Below are 14315 nucleotides of genomic sequence, written 5' to 3'. Positions count from 1 at the left end.
GTGTAAAAAAGATGAGAAATTTCAGCTGTATTTTCAACTCACAAGAGAAAACACAAAGTTTATTCCATAGAAAATATAAGAAGGGAACACAACTCTAGAGTGATATATTAATGATAAAAAGACACAAACATTCCAACTTTTACATTATTATAAGATTTACTTATCCTCCCCAGTAATAAGTGCTTTCAACAGCATCATATCATATCATATCATCATTGTTCTCTCCAAGCTTAGCTGATTCTGCAAAAGGAAATCAACAAAATATTCAGAGGCTAACTCAGAAGTGGATGGAATAAGGCAGATGAATGAAGTGTTTTGAGAGGGTGTTGGGCGGAGGCCCGTGAAGGGCCAAGTCCAACACCAGGTGGCTAGGGGATCGCTGGGCGAAGGCCTGAGGGATCAATTCCAGCACCACTCTGCCTCTAGCAAATAAATGTGGCAGTACAATGAAATAAAGTTGCGCCTTTGTTACGAGTAGAGTCGTCAAAGCAGACCCAACCCGTCGGGTTGGGCCCGTTTGCCCCGAGATTTGACGGGCTGGGCCAGCAATTTTCTAGCCCAGTCTGTCTAACCCGTGGTGAGAGGTGGCTTATACGGGTTGGGCCAATAATTCCAAGCCGGTTCCGAAACAGTCCGGGTTGACCCGGCCCGTTTCTTCCCCACCCCGTGGCGGGCCAGCCCGTATGGGTCGGGCTGGCTCGTTTTGACAGCTCTAGCTACGAGCTATAGCTTTTGGCGCAGTGATAAGCGTTTGATCCTAACAGAGAAGGGATGAGCGTTTGTACGTGCTGCAGTCGATAGAAGTCGAGATGGGAAACGACAGGGAGACGCCGCAGTCCTGCGGGAGCGTCTGGGCGCGGTTGGTGTTGACCTTCAGCTTCTGGGCTGCAGTCTTGAGGCACCCACAGGCAGTCTGCTTGTCTGGCTTGGATGATGCAGCACTTGCAAGGCTCTTGACTCCACCACAGCACGTCCCCGGGGGCGACGGCCCCCCACCGCCTTGCAGGTAGCTAATGCAAGGCTTCAGGGTGCTCAGCACACTGCCACAGGTAACTGCAGCCCGAGAAACCGGTGCTGCAACCAAGAGAAGAACCACACAGAGAGCCAAAGTTTGGTTTGAAGGCCTCATGATCAAGAACAAGAGTGGGGTAATGGCTAGCTTGCACTGATCACTTATTTGGGCTCAAGTTTAAGGTTTTCCCTAAAGTTAGACTGGTTTTTATAGCAGAAGGATAGAAAAGGTAGCTAGTACAAGAAAACACTAAGAACTTATAAAATTGTTTTGTTCAGTGATTGAGTGCAAGAAATCCAATCCAAGAAGAATTATGCATGTTATTGTAAGGTTATTGGGGATGGTTTTGGAGCAAGTCAAAGTTTGGTGAAATAGAAAACAGCAGGAAAGTGTTGGTTCATGTAAGTAACCAAGTTGAGATGTTACAGGTGTAACTGAAGTGATATACAATACTTAAGCCCGGACCCTTTCTCGCTACGCACCAGTCTCTTGAAGGGAACACTAACGATAGGTATTCAAACTCCCGGAAAGAGCTCATACTAGTCCAATAGATAGGAAAGCCCTTCAAAATTAAGTACAACTCTACAATATCTTGCGGAACTGATATAAGCAGAAGCCACATATTGGTAAGCATGAAATGGTTAGTCTAGAAGGATTACAGGATATTATGTTTGTATAGACAGTTCAGTTGGTACTTAAGTGATAGATTGAGAGTGAAAACACTGAATTAAGTTCTGACAGTCACGCCCATTAGTCCTCTCACTTCAGAAGTCATGACTGAGTCATCGTCATTTATCGCTTCACAATCTTATGGGGGATCCGACGGCAGAAGACTCTTGCCTTTTGAGGGTGACGGTGAGGTGTTACTTGAACCATAAGCTGGGGTGTTTGACAGGCTCCAGATATGTACCTTTCAACTCACCTTAATAAATTTAACATATAATATTTATGGTTGAGTGAAGTTACTAAAACTATGACTCTTTATCAACAGGACACATCCTTTCTAAATACTGGCATTTCTTGTTTTACCTTGGCAAGTATACTAATTTTTTTTCCCAAAAGACATGCTCTCTCCATCCCAAAAAAAATAAAAAAATTGTCTCCAGATTTATATATATATATATATATATATATATATATATATATATATATATATAATGTGGTCGGTGTGCCCAGGTGTGGTTGTGTGGTTAAATCTGAACTATTGATCTTTCTTAAATCAACGTTCAGGATTATCAAAATTAAAAAAAAAAAAAATGCGGTGGCAATTTGGTAATTTTTGCATCTAGGTCAAATTTAAGGTGCGTGTTTTATGCTTAATGTGCATTGAGTGTGTGCTTAATGTGAGTATTTGTTGAAACTTAAAGTGCATGGATTTTGTGTTTAAGGTGCGTGAGTTTTGTGCTTAATGTGAATAGTTGTTGAAATTTAATGCGTGATTTTCCTTCTTAAGGTGCGTGATTTATATGCTTGTGCGTCAGTTGCGTGAAACTTAAGGTGAGTCATTTTAAAACCTTAGGCGCGTGGTTTGTATTCTTAAGGTGCTTTGTCATGTGCTTAAAGTGCATGATTTGTGTTCTTAAGGTGCTTTGTTTGTGTGCTTAAGGGACGTAGTTTGTGTCCTTAAGGTGTGTCATTTTAATGTTTAAGCCGTCAACTGCACAACCACACGGGAAACCTATACCCGCATCTGAACCCTTTCCCCCCCCCCTCCCCCCCCACACACACACACACACACACACACACACACACACACACACACATATATATATATATATATATATATATATATATATATATATATATATATATATATAAAGGATAAAATAAGGTTGAATTTCTTTGAAATTCAGTCTAGATGAAGGGTCCATAATAGAAATTTTTTTTTTTTAAAGAAAAAAAAAAAAAAAAAAACATTATGACATTGGGATAATTTTGTGTAAGTAAACGAGCGTTATGTAAACGTATAGTAACCTGTTAAAGGTTGTACAGGTTGTAATTATATACTTCGTATATTTTTAAGAGCTCGAAGGTTTATAGATTTTGTAAATGAACAATTTGCTGTCCAAATTTTCAACAGAATAGTGTTGAAAACAGGAAGAGCAAAATAAAAGTACAACAAACCAAACAGGTTTGGTTTCATGTCACACACACCAAAACAAAACAATCACTCAGAAAATGGGAAAACTGCATTACACATGCCAGGGTTTTTGGCACACCAGAGAGGCTGAATTGCCTCTGCCCCAATTCCCCTGCCAACCATCCTATACCTCCATTCATTCAACCGATCCGTAGCCTCGGCATATCGCTTCTTCCCCGTTTTTTCATCCCGGTTTCCAGACCACAACGCCTCCGCCATTGCAGAACTTCTAGGCCAAACCCGAGCATCCAACACAGTCCCGTCCGCTTGCTCGGACCACAACGCCACTTCCCCTCCCAACACCAATTTCGCCTCCTCATCGCTAAGCCCATAAGTTATGTCATAGTTGTAAATCAACTGCCATGTCTTGAAGGGCCCACACCACGACCCGCCATTGCCCTGGTCGGTCCCCGGTGGCTGATCATACTGGCTATCGTTCCCGAGAAAACTCCCGTGCCCACAGTCCAAGTAGTAGTAATCAGCTGACGAAACAATCACCCGGTACCCTGCCTCCACGAGTCTCTTCGTGTTGTTTGGCCCGTTGTTCCACGTCTGCAAGACCACATTCTCCCGGGGAAGCGAGGAGCTCCTGACACTGATACTAGGATTCAACAAAACATCCTCCCAGTACACGACTGTTCGGTTTAAGGAGACGATGTAAGGCAAGGTGGAATTAATGAATGTTTCGAGCAGCTGGCTTAGAGTCCCATTGTTTGAAACGAAGTTTTGGATTGAGGGATCGGTGTTCCAACAATTCGAGTTGATCTCATCGGCCCCCGCGTGGAAGAACGAATCTGGGAACATGGCAATTGTGTCGTGGACAACATTCTTTACAACTTTGTATGTTGTTTGGTTCAAAGGATTGAGTTGGCCGGTTCCTGGTTCAGCTGCCAGAGGTCCAGTGGTTCCAGGAGGCACCCAGAACATGTTTGCACATGTAATTATCTCAGGATAAGCTTCTGCCCAGGATCCTGTGTGCCCTGCAACATTTCCAGACCAAAAGAATTTCACCATTGCAGTCTCATAGAAAGGTTATATGGGTTTTGCTGGAGAAACCTTAATTGTGAACTCTGGGTCATCAATTAGGTTGAATCATTAACCAAATAAAGTCATCAAATTTGGAAACTAGGAAGCAAACAACATTAATTTCACAAATCAAGAACTGGCATTATCATAGAAAAATGCAAACTTTTTACTGGATATGCAAAGAAAAATCATACTAGGAGTATGACCAAGAAAGGGATAAATTGGGGCAACCCAAACTCCGAAACCAAATTGGTCAGGCAATGACGTAGTAATTATAAGTTACAAGTTTGACTCTGGCGAGAGTGGCCTATTGACCTCAACTATAGGCGACTTAGGCTGGTTTAACTCGACTCTTAGTGAGAACAGCCTATTTGCATCAGCTATAGGCAACCTAGGAGGCTAGGACTTCCAGCATGTGCAACCTATTCGTCTCTGTTATGGACAACTTAAACTGGTTTACTTCAATTTCAACTGGAGCAATCTATTGGTCTAAGCTATGGGCAACCTAGGACTTCCAGCAAGTGTAACCTTTTGGTTCAATTATAAACAACTTAAACTGGTTTACTTCAATTTCAACTGGAGCAGTCTATTGATCTAAGCTATGGGCAACCTAGGACTTCCAGCAAGTGAAACCTTTTGGTTTCAATTATGGACAAATTTAAACTGGTTTACTTCAATTCTCACGAAGCACTCTATTGATAAAAACTATAAGACTCCCATCAGGAACAACCTATTGGCCTCTGGTTTATATCCACTCTAGCGGAAGCAACTTATTAGCCTCATATATGGACAACTAGGACTCTAACAACCTATTGGCCTAGTTATAAATAAATTAGGTTAGTTTAACTCATTTTGATACTTTTATTATGGCGACTAAAAAATTGGAGAAATTGAGGCTACCGGGCATGTCAATCTCAGGCACAACTCTAACGCCGTATTCCAGCCCAAATTCCACCACTTTCTTCACATCCTCCGGCGAGTACGTCATCTCCTCGCCGTAAGCGCCGCGGCGGGCCAGCTCCGGCTCCGACGGCAGCACCAGCGGGAAGGAATGCGAGTCGGAAATGTGCCAGTGGAGGACGTTCATCTTGTTCATACTAATCGCCCTAATCAACCTCAACAAATCCTCCACTCCATAGAAATTCCGCGAAGTATCCAGCAAAACCCCCCGGTAAGGGAAAATCGGAGCGTCGGAGATTCTCAGCCCGGCGGCGACGCGGGGCTTCTCGCCACCGCCGCCGTAAAACACCAGCTGCGAGAAAGTCTCCAGCCCGCGCATCGCGCCCCACACCGTCCGCGCCGAGATATACGCGGAGCCGCCGTCGCCGTGCGGTATGGAGAGCGTGTACGACTCGTTGACGCCGTGAGCTAACGGCGCGTCCACGTCATTGACGGTAATGTTAAGCACCTTGAGCGGCGTGTGCGACGTGAGGTTCAGAGCCGGCGCAATTATCGGGCGGTGGTTCTCCGTTTTCACGGCGTTGGTGTAACGGACGACGGCGGGTGTAAGGTACGGGTGGTCCGGCGAGACCACCGTGAAGTTTGGGCTGAGCAGAATTGCCCCCGGGCTGGGCCAATCAAAGGCTACGGGCTTGGGCCATACATTGATCGGAAGCTCAGCGGCGTCCAGTAAAAGAGGAAAGGAAAGAAAAACCAGAAAGGGAAAAAGGCGAATTCTGGTAATGAAGAGCTCTGCCATGGCCGCCGTTCCCAATCCCATTACTGAGAAATGATTGAGATTTGTACTATGATTTGAACAACTATTTATTAAGGCACGAAATTTGTCATTAAAATGGGAAAAACGACATTTGTCATTAAAATTCTCGAACTGACTTTACGCTAATTTCTTTTGATGACTCTTGACTTGTTGCACACTTGCATAGTACTCTTTGTTGTTTGTGCTTGTAAACTTGTTCTTGTATCCATCTCTCGTTATTATAAAATTTTAAAATATTGTCAGCACGAACTTAGTTTAATGGTTCAGTAGACAGTATTTGAAATAAGAAAACAATGTTCAAATCTTGACGGCGACAATGTAAAAATTATGCCTAGTCAGATGTTAATTTGCATTGTAAAAGTTCACAATATTTTATATAATTTAAAAGCATGCATGATTCTCGTATTTGAAGGTTGTCTAGTCTTGTCTCGTTCTACATAGTCTATTTAGTGTGATTACGAAATTTCTCTCATGTGTACCTTAAATAATACTCCGTATTAACTATGAATTTCCTCGTTACCAAAAAAAAAAATACTAATATCAATTTTACTATTTTTTTTCTTTTCTTCTAAGAATGGTAAAAAAGATGAAACCTTCCTTGTGACAAGTGCTCATCAACACATTTCCCATTAAAGGAATTAAAACAGTAATTCCATGGTAGTCATAAACAACACATGTCAAGTGCGAAATTACTAATTAACTTTTTGTGCTTAGTAGAATAAAATTAAGAGGTGATAATATCTTGTTACTCAAAAAAAAAAAAGTATATTATCTCTATTGGAAGTGTTCTCTAGATTTTTAAGACTAATTCATCTTATGACCTTAATTAATAAAAATATCAAAATAAGATAAATTAACATATGTTATTTATAACTGATTGTGGTAATTTAATTTAGATTGTCAGCTGACTAATTCGAATTAAGAAGACCAATATATGATTTTTCAGAGGATTAAACTTAAAATTTTATAATTATTAAATTAATTGTGATCAACTTGATTAGAAATAATTGTGTATGGTAATCATATATGTGGAGGGTAAATATTTATTTTATTTGTTGGATGGTTCTATGGCGGCCGGCACATTATCTTAACGGGTTGATGTCTTCGAGGATCAAAAGAAAAATCATTAACTGTTGTTTTGGAGCGTTGCGGTCTGGCCCCTACTGGAGTAATTGTGATTTGGACTACATACCTTAATCTACCAATCGTTATGTTGTGGAATCATATCAATCTAGATGGACACAATTTTATATTCATAATTAATGAATTATATGTTCATAATTACAGAGTATAAAGCTATATATTTATAATTTTTGAACTTCATATTTATAATTATTGAACTATATATTCACAATAATAAATTATATATTCATAATTATAAAGATATATATTCATAATTTTTTGAACTTTATATTTACAATTATTGAATCTCTATATTCATAATTATAGAACTATATGTTTATAATTATTTTCACAACTCTATGTTCATAATTATAGTGAAAATAATTATGAACAGTTTTAGAACTATATATTCATAATTTGTGAAAATAATTTTTAAACTATATATTTATAATTATGAACAGTTTTAGAACCGTGTCCACCTCGATACAGTTATACAACATAATTTGCCTTAATCTACCGGTGTGTATATATATGGTGCATGTCGATGCCAAATGTTGGAATTGGAGCCCACATGTGACTTAGTCTACAGTATGCAAAAATCAATACTCAATAGGCAACTAACGCTAAGATTAGTCAGATATCTTCACTTAAAAACATTTGGCTCATTCTCTATTCATGAAAATTTGTCGGAATTAATAAGGTTTGTGATACAATAATGGAATATATTATTTAATTAGGTATTCAGATCAAGGTATAGTTTGTTATGCTTAATGTTCTTTTCAAATTCGTAGTATTGTTTAAGTCGTTGAGTGTATAATTTGTATACTCAAATTATATACGGGGAATTGTTGTATCATAAAAAATAAATATTTTAACGCTTCAATTGGTTTAGAAGGAGTAAATTTATTTTCTTGTGCTATATCCCATCCAAGCAACAACAACAAAAAAAAAATATACAGTTCAGTGCAAGTCTAGGCTATGTTTTTATCGATTTAACATTATTTGTTGGGTGATCAATGAAATTTGTAGTCACTACACGAGAGTGTGCATTTGGTAAACTTGTCTTTTGAATGATGACTTACGAGTTTCCCTTGATATGGTTGAATAATTAAATAAAATATGAATAAGTTGAGGAAAAATAAATGAACAATATTTTTTTTTACCTGAAATTGAATGGCAAGGTAAAAATCATGGGCATTTTTCAGATGTGTCACCCCAAAATCCAATATCTTGCAAGGTATTTTAGTACATGTACAATTTGGTATAGAGGGCTCTTGGATTTAAGGAATGTGTAAATCAGATATGGATGTAGATTATCTTTTCTTGCATTGGATTATGGTCTTTTATAGTATAAGAGATAAGAGATGTAGTCCTTGTTTGGTAAATAGTTAGGCTATCAGTCAATTTTGGTTTATTTGATTACTATTAATTGTTCGGTTAATTATTTGACTAATTATTAGCTTTTTGCAAGTAACTTTTTCAATTAGCTTTTTAAGAAAAGAAATTATACCAAACAACTATCAACTAATAGTTAATTTACCAAACACTTTTTTATAATCAGCTAATGTTATCAACTAGTTATACTATCTAATTAACTCAATCAGCTAACAGCCATTTACCAAACAGGGCTGTAACATATATGGTAATAGGGTCTCCTATGGTAATTGGATACTTATGGTAAAGACAAAATTAATGGTATGAAAAGAAGATTTAAGAAATATAAGGCTTATCTAATGAAGACTCCTGGCTTTAATTAGGCCAGGACATAGGCCCCTTAGGCCATAGATTGATCGTTTTTCATAACTACACCATATAATTATTATCATCCACGGTTGAAAATTGCCTAAATTCTATCAAAAACCAATCACTTGGGCATCAGGAAAAATCTCCGTCGTTGTTTCCGACCACCATATGAGGTGGTTGGAAATAGCGTCCACTATTCCAAAGTGGTCATAGCTGTCACTCATCAAGATTATAGGTTTTGCATTTTCTGACCACCAGCCACCGAAATAATGGATGCACCAGCTAGATTAGTTTTTAGTTCCTACCTAATTCAGAATTCTCACTTTAATCAAACGCTCAATATATATATATATATATATATATATATATATTCCGAGTAAGTTAAAGTAGAAGACTCAAATGAAGCTACTGAAGTTTAATTATAATCGACTGTTGGGAAAATTTAAAGATGAAGATGAAAATGGAACTTTTTATCACTAAGTTTGTCTTATATTGCTTGTCTAGTTTACCTCTCCCCACCTTTTAAAGACTATCACCTTCTAAAGGGTTTGAAGTATTAAAAAAAAAAAAAAAAAAAAAGAACCCACACGTGCATTGCCGCCTGGCTCGGTTTTTGTGGCTGTTTCTCCTACCAGTATATAAACACTTCTCCCATCTTTGTTGTCCTACCAATTTCGACCCCTAAAATACAACATCGGCAATTAAGATGATTCCATCCCAACTTGATTACCTACCTCATTTTAGCAAGTAGTAACGAACATTATATTATACTGTCCGCCTATATATACTACCTAATTATCGTCTAGGTAAGCTTAGAAATGAACGACAGACATACTAAAGCATATTCCATATATACAATGCCAGAGAGTCATCAGCTAAACCTACACGTATTTAAGCAACACCGAGGAACAGTACTACTTCATGTGCATAGGATGAACAAAAACACATACACAACTACATACGTAGTACAGATCGAGAAATTAAACCAATAATAACAAGATGAGATTACTTTCAGCAGTGTTGATGTTATGGTGGTGGGCTATGATGATCATCAGTTCTGCGCACAGTTCTGATGAAACTATAAGTTTTGGATGCAACGCAGAAAGCTATACAGAAGGGAGCGGATTTGATTCGAGTCTGCGCTATGTTTTTATGGATTTGGTAAACTCGACACCAGTGAGTTTAGGATACGACTTGTACGATGTTTCTCCTCCCACCACCGGCGGCCCTCCGGTCTACGGGCATGGGCGTTGCCTGAACAGTATGTCGGCGGCAGAATGTTTCAGTTGCCTGGCTAGAGCTAAGGATATTGTCAGTGTTTGCTGTCGTTCGCGAATCGGAGGTTGGGTTTTGATACTTGGTTCTTGTTATATGAGATACGAGAGCTATGCTTTTAGATAGCGGCCATGGTGTTTCGGGCACCAAACATGCACTGCAGTTTTATTTCAACATAACTACAATATTATTTTGATATAATTACAGTTTTATTAGACAATATATACTTAAATATGTGAAATTATTATTCAGTTTAATTTTATATACACTGTAGTTTTATTTCAATTCAATTGCAGTTTTATTTGATAATATAATAAAAATAATACGCGAGACACTGTCAGTTTAAATACACTATCATGTCTGCCGTTTTGGACCATGGTCCACGGTATAATTGTTGTTTAGATAGCAATATAGGCTAATTAAGCCCATCAACCCATGTATATGGGCCGGTATGGATAAGTTGGTTTAAGCACAGTTCGTAGACAATTTATATTCTGAATCATCTACTTTGTAAGATATATTGATGTATATAAAAAAAAATTGAGTATACAAATTTAATACTGCATGTACATAAAAATGGCATGAACAGAAATGAAATTATGTACTTATGTACCTACATTATTTAATAATTTATGTACCTACATTATTTAATTTATGTACTCCCTCTAAAATGAGACATTTTTTTCTTTGACTGTACTGTAATGAGTATTTTCCATTAAGATTGTTTGTTGTTAATAGTCAAACATTGAAAAATATGAAAACGACTTTCAATTTATAAGTTATTTTTTCAGATTTTCAAACAAACATCGTAATGGAAGAAATTTACATAGTCTAGATAACATGTATATATTCTTAATAAACTCGAGACTAGAAACTCCCGACACAAGAAACAATGAGATAACAAAAAGTCTTGAAAGAGGTGGTCGAGTGGGTGGAACTCGTATGTAAAGTTCACGAGTTTGATTTCTGTTACATTATCTCGATCGAATTCGTCGCACGAGGTCTTTCTAGTGCACTTTACCCCTCAAATATGATTTGCTTGCTTTTACACATGAGCAAGGTTTAATTTTGTTGGAAAAATAGCATTAAAATGACATTTTAAGTGGCTATTTTGTGGTACAATTATCAGTGGGGTCCACTTCCAATTTAGGTCGGGTCAAAGTGGATTCGTGTTCTTCGTAGTGAGACGAAGAGATTGATATATTGTACGCTAAAAACGGATAATGGGTGAATGAGATATTGATTCTCAAAGTAGACCCATTTAGTTGGAAAAATGAAGGGAAAAGTGAGTTTGGAGGGGGGGGGGGGGATTGCAAATTAAATTCCAACTAGAGATGACTTCGAAAAGGCTTGATTCAAGCCCGAGCTTGTGTGCACAGGCTCTGTTAATGGGGTTGCTGTTTCAGGGCCATGATCAATGCTATTAAGCACTCCTCCCTTATATAGGAAGGGGTAGAAAGCGCACAAGAGCTCTTTGGTTTTCAAGCTTGAAAAAAGCACAAGAGCTCTTTGGTTTTCAAGCTTCAAATACTTCTGCTTCTACTCCTTTCTTAAGCCTAACTATGTTCAAGGCTTTGCTCTAGTTCGCCGGGTCCGTTCGTTTGGGTACTCAAACGTCGAACCGTAGCGCGTTTTATCCTGGGAAACCTAGGCCACGACGCTCCTAGCACTTGTGGGAGGTGGCAAATAAGGTTTTAAGGAAAGAGTGGTCTCTTGACTCACGCTAAAAACCCTTACCCAAACACGAGCCATCTTTTCCTTCTTTCGGTTTTGGATTATGCTTCTAAGCAAAATCCGTTCTCCATATTTGTTTTGCCGTTGGATTGGACTCATAATTTGAGGATTATTTGTTCCAATTTTTGGTAGATATATATTGATATATCTTTTTCGCATACATACATACATACATACATACATACATACATACATACATACATACATATATATATATATATATATATATATATATATATAACCGATGGATCCGTTTTATATATATTTGTGTGTATATATATATATTTCGGATAAATATCAAATAATATTTTATATACTTATGTGTATATATATAAATATTATTTTACGATATTAAATTGATTATTAGTTCATTATCACCAACAAATTTATCCAATAGTCTAGATGCTATTCTATTTTCCCTGGCCTAAAACTACCTTGGCTTCGGCAAGATTATTCCATCTTAACTTGATTGCATCGTTTCGACCAACATTCTATTACATTGTCCGCCGCCCTTAATTATCCTCTAATTAAGCTTAGAAACGAAAGGCGCGACAGCTTAAAACAAGAAACGCCGGCGACAAACTACAGTATATACCATTATACCATACAATGATCGACGGCGACAGCGGCCAAAGCTACCCATATTTAAACACCTGAAATCCTTAGTCTCTGCTAAGCTCGCAAGATGATCAGATTGCGTCGTCTAACGATGATAATCCCGATTTTATTTTCAGCAGCCTTGATGCTATCATGTTCTCCGGCGAGGAGCGCAGAGAGTTCCGGTGCTATATCTTATCAATGCAACGGCCAAGAATACACAGAAGAGAGCCGGTTCGGGGCGAGTCTGGACTATGTTTTCACCGATTTAATAGGCTCGACGCCGAGGATCGACGGATACAACTTGTACGTGGTTTCTCCTCCGGCCACCGGCGGCCCTCCGGTGTACGGCCACGCTCGTTGCCTGTACAGTTTGACGGCGTCGGAATGTGCGAGTTGCCTGCGTAGATCTAAACGTCAAGTGAAGAGCAACTGTCCTTCGCGAATCGGAGGTTGGGTGTTCACCGGTTATTATTGTTTTTTAAGATACGAGGCTTATAACTTCAGCGATGAACCTAAGGGTGTCAACGCGGACTGGCCCGTCCTATTAGGTCCATCCCACCGCGGGTTTTTCTCACGGACTATTGTGGGCCGGCCTACAAAGCCCACAGATTAGAATTATACAATTCTAGGCTGTTGCCCGTTCCAAACTTGCGAGGCTTGTATTTTCGCGAATTAATAATTTTAGACCCAAACCTGTTTTACCGCAGAACAATTTAGGACTGACCCGCGGACTTAAGCTTACCTTAATACCCCTAAAAGTACCTTAGTATAACCTAAGGAACTGCTAAGTCTATGAGTGTAATAATGTCTTTCATTTGAGACTTGAGAGCTTTATTTTCATGCATCAATAAATAACAAATTTTGCTTTTTGTAAGAAGGAAATAATAACTTTTAGCATGAAAGAGGTGCTCAAAGAAAAGGTAATAACTTATTACAGACATCCATTAGAGTTTATAAGGTTTTAAGGATCAAATAGTTCATCCAATTAGATATCAAATTACGGTTATTGAACTTTAAAAAAATGCAATTGAGTCACTAAATAATGTAAATTCATGTCATTTTACCTAATACTCTGTTTACTTAGTAATAAATTGACGTGGTGGTTGCCGAACTTAAAAATATATATTTTTTAATTTAATTTTAATAATTTTAAATTAAAATAATTATTTAAAATTAAAAAAAAAAAAAATCACCACTCCATTGCCTTCGTCTCTGAGGGTCTCTCCATCTCTATCGCCGGAAACCGTCTCTTCGTCTCTGGCCTAGAGACGAAGGTCCCTTCGTCTCCAAGGAGACTACTCCTTCGTGTCAAGCCAATATTTGTATAATCGTGCCTACAATAAAGTCAAATTCATATATCCATTTAAACCATGCATCCTATAACTATTAGTAAAGTAAATCGATCTTTTGAATTTATTTTAGGTTAATTGATCATAAAAATATAGTTTTGATTTAAGTCCAACCGTCCAGGTAATGAAAAGTGTATTTGTCCCTCGGGGCTTAGCGTAGTTGGTTCGTTGTCTGACTTATGTCATGACTAGAGGCGGCAATGTGGGAGTTCGAATCTCATTAGAAGTATCTATGGGAAAAAGACCCAAAGAATGCTAGACAGTATAGCTCGGATCCCTTGTGCGCACATAAAGATTAGGATTAGACCAGTAAACTGATTGCGTGACTTGCAACTTACCTCTGCAGTGACTTTAGGAGCAGAATCCTTTGGGTTTAGTATTAGTCTGACAAAACTAGGATCACCAAAGTATTAAAAAAAAAAATAAAAGTGTATTTATGTAATAATATTCAAATAAATGTACAAAATGGTATTAGATCAACTAATCCTTATATTTATGCGGAAAGGTAATCATATTTCTCTATCAATCCACCTAAAAGTCAAATAAGCATGTGATAGCTCATTACTAGGTAGTGAAAATATTGCCAAAGCACAATAT

At 38.1% G+C, this 14315-nt stretch overlaps 2 protein-coding genes across 2 annotated transcripts; both read right to left on the bottom strand.

Annotated features, from left to right (window-relative positions):
* Positions 1-13: 13 nt before the first annotated feature.
* LOC109181864 (non-specific lipid-transfer protein 4-like) lies at positions 14-1186 on the bottom strand. The gene is made up of 2 exons (XM_019331809.1): positions 786-1186; positions 14-240 (listed from the first exon to the last, which is right to left on the bottom strand). Exons 1-2 carry the CDS (start codon positions 1127-1129, stop codon positions 231-233), a joined length of 354 nt encoding a protein of 117 aa, XP_019187354.1. The 5' UTR covers positions 1130-1186; the 3' UTR covers positions 14-230.
* A 1839-nt stretch (positions 1187-3025) lies between these two features.
* On the bottom strand, positions 3026-6119 carry LOC109181825 (beta-hexosaminidase 2). The gene is made up of 2 exons (XM_019331749.1): positions 5079-6119; positions 3026-4132 (listed from the first exon to the last, which is right to left on the bottom strand). The coding sequence occupies exons 1-2, from the start codon at positions 5896-5898 to the stop codon at positions 3180-3182; spliced, it is 1773 nt and encodes a 590-aa protein (XP_019187294.1). The 5' UTR covers positions 5899-6119; the 3' UTR covers positions 3026-3179.
* Between the last annotated feature and the right edge of the window lie 8196 nt (positions 6120-14315).

Source organism: Ipomoea nil, unplaced genomic scaffold (genome assembly GCF_001879475.1).
Source record: "Ipomoea nil cultivar Tokyo-kokei standard unplaced genomic scaffold, Asagao_1.1 scaffold0188, whole genome shotgun sequence".
Lineage (NCBI taxonomy): Eukaryota > Viridiplantae > Streptophyta > Magnoliopsida > Solanales > Convolvulaceae > Ipomoea > Ipomoea nil.
The sequence above is the reverse complement of the archived record's forward strand: the minus strand, read 5'-3'. Positions and strand labels throughout refer to the sequence as shown.

Bases quoted from the DNA above. Each gene is read 5' to 3' on its own strand.
- LOC109181864 (XM_019331809.1), bottom strand. From the start codon at position 1,129: ATGAGGCCTTCAAACCAAACTTTGGCTCTCTGTGTGGTTCTTCTCTTG.
- LOC109181825 (XM_019331749.1), bottom strand. From the start codon at position 5,898: ATGGGATTGGGAACGGCGGCCATGGCAGAGCTCTTCATTACCAGAATT. The intron at 4,133-5,078 runs GTAGCCTCAATT...GAAATGTTGCAG, and splicing joins GCCTGAGATTGACATGCCCG to GGCACACAGGATCCTGGGCA.